This window comes from Lottia gigantea, assembly GCF_000327385.1.
Source record: "Lottia gigantea unplaced genomic scaffold LOTGIsca_36, whole genome shotgun sequence".
In the NCBI taxonomy this organism is placed as follows: domain Eukaryota; kingdom Metazoa; phylum Mollusca; class Gastropoda; family Lottiidae; genus Lottia; species Lottia gigantea.
Window position 1 is genome coordinate 1,103,289 of NW_008709220.1, and position 9,683 is coordinate 1,112,971.

General features: G+C 32.9%; 1 protein-coding gene across 1 annotated transcript; it reads left to right on the forward strand.

The window, feature by feature from the left end:
• Positions 1 to 5,724: 5,724 nt before the first annotated feature.
• Positions 5,725 to 7,077, forward strand: LOTGIDRAFT_162849 (hypothetical protein; the record flags this gene model as incomplete). Its single annotated transcript, XM_009058868.1, has 1 exon — positions 5,725 to 7,077. The coding sequence occupies one exon, from the start codon at positions 5,725 to 5,727 to the stop codon at positions 7,075 to 7,077; it is 1,353 nt and encodes a 450-aa protein (XP_009057116.1).
• Between the last annotated feature and the right edge of the window lie 2,606 nt (positions 7,078 to 9,683).

The following is a 9,683-nucleotide window of genomic DNA, read 5'->3' on the forward strand; positions in this document are numbered from 1 at the left end:
ACCAAATTATTTGAATAAGCGAGATAAGCAATCAATGGTATATATCTGTCCCGTACCGACCATCATCTATCCCATTATGATTGTATCTAATGTCTATTTACTGTGATTAATGAATGTAATAGAACCAATTTATTGCAAGATTTGCAAGTAGGAAATAGATTAATGACGGTGTGGGTGAAATGCTGATTGCTTTCACCGAATTTTCATCGCTTATTGACTTTATTAGACCGTTGTCTTTGACGATGACTGTGTGGTGATTTTTATCGGTCGGTCATCTACAGTTAGTGCTGTACTTTCTAAAAGTGTGGACTCTCAACACACAGGTGAACTCAAGTCAGTAAACTTGGCTATTACACAATAGTGAGATTGGTGACATCAAATGTGATCGAGTGTTTTATGGCATTAAATAAATCACAGACGTCGGGAGAGAAAATGGAATTGTGCAAAATTAGGCAATATTCTGGTCGCTCCTTATCAGTAGTAGATGAGACCGTGGTTCCATATAGCTTTGTATGAGGCAGTGAATTTTTAACCAATTAAAACGAATGTTTCCATACGAAAGTAGTACACGTGTTCCTAATTACAAAACAAAACATGAAATTTAAAAGCGTGTTGAATGACCAATTTGAAAACCACCTGATATCATTTTTGTATTTTGAATTTGTATTTATGACGGGTATTTCCCCCCTCTATTGTCAATTGCGATTGATTCCGCTTTATGGAATATAAAACCTTAAGCTATATCTGTTACTGGATGAAATCATGAATGGGATGTTTATTATGACCGTTTGATCATTTTCGTTTCACACAAATTTTTTTCCCTTATTCGACTAAGACCTTTTATTTCTGATCCTAATGGACGTATCCTGAAGACTTTTGTTTCCATTATATTGTCCGTTTTATAATTCTCGAGTTACGTTTAAACTTTGGAGGCTTTATCATTAAGTATTTTCAGACTACCGAGGTGTTCCTTGAGAATTTATCCCGACGATTTGGAAGGAGAGGTTTGTCGGTTTTATGTTTCTCGTTTTGCGTAAGATTTTGAATGTCACTAATTTTGCAGCTGTCTAATTCTACATTTATAAACCTTCTAATGAATTAAGCCTGAAGATATCAGAATGATTGAAGGTTAAAATGATTCGAGTTGAAGTTACGATGCCAAGAATTTCTGTAACATGCAGTTCACTCAGAGAATATGGAATAATAAACTCCAGTTTCAAGAGGTAGTATGTGTTTTGGCACCAACAGACCGACTCATTTGTTAATCAGAAACAGGTTATATACATATTACACAAATAAAGGTATTTTATTTTGAGTGTGGTTATATATAACCCTGTCCTACAACTTGGAGTAGAGAACCGATGGTGTATTCAGGAGGGGCGGTCATAGGGCCATGGCCCTCCCTTCACACCCGTGAAAAGTCTTATTTTGAAGTGCAAATTATGCTCAAAACTCATCTCAGGCATTTTGTAGATATGCTGCCCATGAGAATATAAGGTGGGCTGTAGAGGGAAGTAGGGGGTTGGAGTTTTTTGATTTAAGAATATTTCCATTTTTTACCACATTCCAAATATGAAACGGTTGCTAACATGATAGTTCATGCTGACACAAATAAACACTTATCACATAGAATTACAGTCTTATATCGTATTAAAAACCATTTTCCGCAAGGAAGCAGAAAGTGACACAGTGGTATTTTTATTTTGCTTTTGTCTGTAACCTTGCATACCACTACGATCGAAAAAAATACAACATAGAACTCCCTTTTGCATTTAAGATATTATTTAGTCTTTCATTGTCTTAGATAACATGTGAAACCAAGATTAACACAGTGTTATTTATTATGGCGTGTCGAGCTTAATTTACTACTTTTGAACAGAAAAGTAGGACGCAAAAGTCCTTTTCATATTACTTTTATATTCTATATATATTCTATTTCAAAATAGATTAAACTAACAACATCTGATTTATTCTGGTTTATCTAAAAATACTTCCTGATTTCCAAAGACAATTACAGGAATTCGTTAAAAGGAACGCAGTTGGAGAGATTGGAACAAAAAACCTCCTGGAAAAAATTCCAAACCAAGCATGAAATCTAAAAGTAATGTACTTTCGGAACACTTACTCGTGACAAGAGTTTATTTAACACAACTATCACAGGTATTGGTTGAACCTCTAGAAAAAAATAGAATGTATGAGATCATAGCGTTAAAAGAAAGCTCCATATATATCCAAGAAACCATATTTAGCGTATTTGACCTCGAACTTATATTGTAAAGGATGTAAATTCGCTCCCAGAGCATGGCGCTAAAGAAAGCTCCAGGGAGAGGGGTCCCACTCATCATGTCGAGCCTCTGTTTATTTACATGGGAACCATATTTAGCGCATTTGATCTCAAACTGTCCTCAACATTCGTCAATTCCTGATTATTATTTTCGTGGTATATCTAATTCTTTGGTTACTGAAAAGGGATAACATAGCTGCGATGTTTAAAATATATTTTTGTAGGATGAAGGGAGAGGAGGTTTTCACCCCCTGAGAATGTGGGACTAGGGTGACAGGGGTGTGGCCAACTGGTGTAGGAGAAGAATTTGTTTTGAATTGAGAGAGCACATAGCATCAACATATGATGAAAATGTGGATGAAACAAATTTTTGGGGATGTGAAAGGTACAAGTGATTGCTCCAGGGGTGTGAAGGCTTAGAAAGGTTGGGAATCACTTAAGAGATAATACAACTTGTTTTGAGCTGTCACCCGAATGCGTCTATTATCGTAGTTTTGCACCAATTAATATAACCAAGAATTAACCATAATAAACCAGATGGTAGAACTCAATATCACATATTCATGATTTTTTTCAGAAAAAAATCTCACTTCCGGTTTGCTTTCAATCAGTTCAAAAGCACTGCACTCGAAGCAATGAAGTGTCAACCAATAATGTCATACAATTCTATTCATTTTCTTAACTCGCAAAGATTTGATATCTTCAAATAACAATATTTTAATCATGAAAGTACTTTAAGATGGTTGAAAACTTGACTAAAAATAACAATCCTTTATAGCCTGTCAATCTCGCATTTGGTTTAATTTCATTTCTTTTTACAAAACTCTAAAAGAATATCAGATTCATAAAAGAATCATCACATAGTTTTTACATCTACAAATTCAGAAACTGATTCATCAAGTATTTCATGAATTGAAGTAGCTCTTCAACATCATCTTCATTTTCTTAACCGGAAGTGACATCAACACAGATTTTTCGAAACTTTTTACTTTCACAGTCTTTGACTTTTTACTGCGCAATTAACAGTGTTAAAATTTTCTTCTAAAAACATGACAGATTTCAAACAGTTTTTCGGGTAATTTACGTCGGCAATCCTGACAACCGGAAACAGAAATGTTCCGGTATTAAAATAATGTTGTTAAAATTTATCCTCGTTTTCATTTTATTTCGTCTGTCACGATTTCAGAAGGCAATTTCCCGCCATTAATATCACGTCACTGACTTCTAATTATTCAAATCACTTCAAAATGGCGACAATTTCCGTTTGATGAAAGTTGGTGTGATGGCACGAACACCAGGAATGGAGTTTTTCGTCTTACTTTTTCAGAACTTATCATTCTCACGAACACGACGAGCATCAACAACTAGCCATCGTTAGCTTTGTCTGAATTATTCAAACGAATCGTTTCCTTTTCACTGTCCCATCAGCATTCAACAAACATTTGTTACGCTATCCCCGGAATTTAAACCTGGTTACGAGCAAAATATAACTTTTGAATCTACAAATGACTAGCAATTTTTCAATATTGAAGACATGCAGTGTAGCCTACTGGAGAAAGACCTTGCCATAGAGCAATGAGACTGTATAATACTGTATAATACAACGAGATAATCATGTTCAAGGATTAGAGGTATACTTCCTACGAGAATGAACATAAAATTTAAACTCGCAAACTTGGCTTCGTAATATTACAAATACTACAAGCAGTCATGGACAAAGTTTTATGAATTTATCACATTATACAGTGATTCTGATGTATATTTGTAACACTGGGTAAGTCGAACTGATGAATATATTATCTTATTGTCCAAAGCATAATTGAAATTTTATGTTCATAATATGCTTCTAAAGTTACAAGATAATGAGCTTAATGTTCGAGTCTATTTAACAGTGTCAGGTATCTAATAGAAGTTTTAAATATCTTGAAAGATAAAAAAAAATGTACTTGAGTTTCATTTCTACTTTCAGTTTTCAAGTTTATTTTAAATTGCCATTGATCAGTGTCTTTTCTTGCCTCTCGAAATACATGTATTGTCACACTTTTTAAAAATGAAGTTGTAAGACCATCCTGACTGCAATAGGAAACATTCTATGACAGTAAATATATTTCGGACAAAGAAGGGGAGAGGGTTATAGCCACAATGTTATTCGAAAAAGAGGAGAGCCTAGACATTTTTAATTTTCGGACTCCTTGACATAAAACACCCGGGCAGATATTCTTGCACACAACAAAATGGATTAGAGTTCAGATATATTCATAATTTTTCATTTAACTATTCATTATAAACGCTGATATTGGCCTGTTTATTTTAATATCCATTAGTTTAGACAGTGAGGTCAAAATACAAAATGGCTGCGGGTGATTGAGAAGCAGACGTTACCTAACCGGAAGCTATTTGTCAAGATTATACAAGAAAACACGAGACAATTTGTTAATGGATGAAGTCAAATTTTTATTTTCGTCATCTTAAAGTTTGACAGCTGATTCATTTTGACGTCTGCGATTCCAGACGTTAGAAATGTGTCCATGTCGCCATTAGCAACCGTTTCAATATTTCAAAATTCTGGTAGACAGAATCTAATAAATATTTGACAAATTTTGAAGATGCAATCAGTCAGTTTGAAACTTAAATCTGGTACATCCGAATTTGGTCTGGTCTTTTCTAGCCCCTAAAACATAACCTAAAGTTAGGTGATGTTTAGTGTTTCTATTGTCAATAGTATGACAGTCAACCATCCTATGGAATGTAACCTAGAGTTAGGTGATGTCTAGTGTGTCTAAAAACAGAGACATGAAGATCATAATGTAATGTTAAGAGGTTATATTTATTGAGGTTACTGTGACATAGCACATACCCACACCTTGATATTCACAGCTATCAGTAATATCAATATAATATTTACATCTCATATTCACATCTATTCATTGACTGATCCAAATATAAACTGGGGCCGTCACGACAAACTATTTCTATACAATTAATGACCTGTATGTGCCATGAAGCAAAGTCATTTCTGGGAAATTGATACTAGAAATTGAAACCCATGTTAGCTAGCTATGTTTATGTTAATATCTATCTCGGGAAAGTCTCCATTTCAACTAGGAGCAGGTAGAAAAACACGACAAATTTTAAATCATACGTCCTTATAAGGTATTTAAGAAACTATTTCTTGGAAATCGGAAGCAACTATATAAACGTGACTATTCGTGGAAATCTTTCTCATACAACGCTGTGGTTCACATCAGACTGGTTGGTGAACGTCAATAAATTAGAACTTCTTCATGAAATATCCAAAGTGTTTTTTACCTGAATGTTATATTTTCAACCAGGACATCTCTACTGTGTTTTATACCTGAATATTGTATATTCAACCAGGACATCTCCAGAATATTCTATTTGCATATAAGAGATCTCCAGTGTGTTTATGAAGGAATACCATGGCCACATCTTTAGTGAGTATCATACCAGAATGTTCCATCTGTCTAAAGACACCAAAAATTTTACCTTGTGGACACACTTTCTGTTTGGGTTGTTTAGAAATATTAATTAGCGATAAAACAAACACATTCCCCTGTCCGATCTGTCAGCAAGATGTTAAGATTCCAGAAGGTGGTGCTAAGATGTTCACTACCAACTTTATACTTCAAACATCCAAACATACAACACAAGTAAAAAAACAACCTCCCTCGACAACACAACCAAGATGTCCCAACCACAATCAGAGGGAGGTAGATTATTACTGTAATGATTGTAATATAGGACTGTGTTCAAAGTGTATATTTAAACAACACAAATATCATGAAACACTGGATTCAAAATGTGACGAAACACGGAGTAAAGCAATAGAAAACCTTGAACGTTCACAAAATATCATCCAAAACAGAATCAAAAACTTGGAGAAAACACGCTGTACATTATTAGAATCATTTGAACAACTGAAAACTTTGTGTGAAAATTCCTGCACTAGGGTGACTGCAAAAACTGAGCAAATTGTTTCAGATGTAAGACAACGTTGTGAACAGATCATCAAAGACATCGGGAAAAATTTGAAAGAAAATAAGAGTAAAGTAGAGGATAGAGAAATGGAAATTGTATGTGAAATAAATAGATTAGAAAGAAATTCAGAATTAAATATTTCACCTTCAAGTAAATCAACATTAAATATTTTACAAACATTGCCTCGTTTAGTAGAAATAGAAAAACAAAGTAGGAAAGAGAATAATATGTGTTTACAGTATTTACAGTGGGGTGATGATGATGATGATGAAGAAGCAGATTATAGTGATGAAGATGATGATGATGAGGATGATGACGAGGAGGATGAGAAAAGTGAATTTATTTTAAAGCAATTAGGGTCGGTTATTTCTAAACCATTTTACATACCAGGTTCGTATCAGTTTCTGTATGATTTAACTGATGTAGAGAATAGTGGTGGTATTTATTACCATACAGACAAGTTTAGAAACAACAAGGTGGTATGGAGTTGTGGTGCAAGGAGGCATTCTGATGGTTTGTTTATCTATATAAAACTTTTACCCGATGACAGCCATAAAGTAGACTATTGTATTATTGATTATCAAATCAGTGTATTGAATTTTGATGATGACAGTAAAACTAAAACCAAAACAATAATGTACAAGAGATTAAAGAGAGGTAGCGGGTGGAGTTGGTTTTGGCGAGTTCTACCCTGGTCTAAATTTGATGATAAAAACAATGGTTATATAAATTCTAACGGCCAGTTTCTGGTTCGATTCTACATAACACAAATCAGTGAAATATCATGGAAGTAAATTTTAGTCAGTAAAATTACCAGAGATAGAATTATGATTTCTATCCAGTCTAAAGTCTTAATTATTGTAGAAAATACATTTCAACTAGTAATAAATCATAGATTAACCTCCCAATTCATACCAACTAGAAATAAATCATAGATTAACCTTTCAACTCATACCAACAAGAAATAAATCATAGATTAACCTTTCAACTCATACGAACTAGAAATAAATCATAGATTAACCAACTCATATCAACTAGAAATAAATCATGGATTAACCTTTCAACTCATACTAAATAGAAATAAATCATAGATTAACCTTTCAACTCATATCAACTATAAATAAACCATAGATTAACCTTTCAACTCATACCAACTATAAATAAATCATAGATTAACCTTTCAACTCATATCAACTACAAATAAACCATAGATTAACCTTTCAACACATACCAACTATAAATAAACCATAGATTAACCTTTCAACTCATACCAACTATAAATAAATCATAGATTAACCTTTCATCTCATATCAACTAGTAATAAATCATAGATTAACCTTTCAACTCATACCAACTATAAATAAATCATAGATTAACCTTTCAACTCATACCAACTATAAATAAATCATAGATTAACCTTTCAACTCATACCAACAAGAAATTAACCATAGATTAACCTTTCAACTCATACCAACTAGTAATAAATCATGGATTAACCTTTCAACTCATACCAACTAGAAATAAATCATAGAGTAACATTTCAACTCATACCAACTAGAGATAAATCATAGATTAACCTTCCATCTCATACCAACTAGAAATAAATTATAGATTACCCTTTCAACTCATACCAACTAGTAATAAATCATAGATTACCCTTTCAACTCATACCAACTAGAGATAAATCATAGATTAACCTTTCATCTCATACCAACTAGAAATAAATCATAGATTACCCTTTCATATCATACCAACTAGAAATAAATCATAGAGTAACCTTTCAACTCATACCAACTAGAAATAAATCATAGCTTAACCTTTCATCTCATACCAACTAGAAATAAATCATAGATTAACCTTTCAACTCATACCAACTAGAGATAAACCATAGATTAACCTTTCAACTCATACCAACTAGTAATAAATCATGGATTAACCTTTCAACTCATACCATCTAGTAATAAATCATAGATTAACCTTTCAACTCATACCATCTAGTAATAAATCATAGATTAACCTTTCATTTAATCGCAACTGGAAATAAATCATGATATCTCCTCTTTAGATTTACCAATTATCAATTCCATCTCTTCTCCCACTTACCAGTATTTCTTTGTAAATATTTGTGAATTTGTATTTCGTTAACAATATTTGTAAATTTGCATTCCTTTATCAATATTTGTGAATTTGTATTTCGTTATCAATATTAACATTTCTTTATTAACATTTGTAAATCTATTTTTATGTGTAAATATTTGTGAATTTATATTTCAATATAGATTTTCAGTGGTATAGCCGTCAAAATATATAACGCTATATTATTCTTAATACGACTTCTCCTGGACATAATCTTGGTTTCATTTGTATATAACCAGTCTAAACAATCAGGTATCCTTTTCTGTTCATATTCTTTTTTCTGTTAATAATTGGCTTTTTGAGATTATACAACTCTTGTTAGTTTAAAGAGAGATTTTGCACAATATAATTTTTACAAGACCTTGAAGTGACGTATTGCAAATTGTGTACACAATTGCTTTGGAGTCTGTAGATCTCAGTTCTGGGCCAATTTACCTTGAGCTTTGGCATCACTTCCGCATTTGGTATGAGAAGTTTATCAAGATCACATCAAGCGATCCCGCTTTCGGTGTAAAACGGAAATTTCGACAAAAACAAAACAGATTCTCAATTCATACTATCTTGAATCACAAGATAAAATCCAAGCCAGAAATGATGCAGTTTTCATAGAGTTGTGTATTTTGCATAATATGATACGTTCGTCATTTTGTATCTGTTTTGTATGATTTTGGTATACATCAAATATTTACAACATAATTTAACACCTGTTGAGAAAGGTTGATTCGAATTTTGAACGTGACCTAGGCCTTTAATGACCTTGATATTTCAGTGTTGAATGTCATTACAGATAAGTTTGATAAACATTCATTTCCATCATTAAATGTTCTTTTTGAAACTGTGGAGACTGTGCCATATTTTCTAACAGACATGAGGACTTTTACGGTCGATGTATATAATTACCCCAACTCTGGCATAAATTCTAATTCCTGGTGTATTTATTCCAAATAAATGTGGTTTTCAATAATCCGACCACAGTTCGAATCCGAATCACCGTTCTTCTCGAACATTCTTTTGACCATGACAAATTGACAAAATCTAAGGAGATGTTTTGTTATTTATCCTTTCAAAAAAGTTGTTATTGAAATTTTTGTCAAATTTTCAAACACAGATTTGTCGAACGTCAGTAGAGGTGGTAGGTTGTAGAGTTCGAATTTGGTGGGTTGTGAGAGGGGTCCGATACCAAGCTCATTAAATAACAATTAACTTGATTTTTTTTTTACTTTTGTACTTTTGTAATTTACGGTTAGTCCTCTATTCAATGATA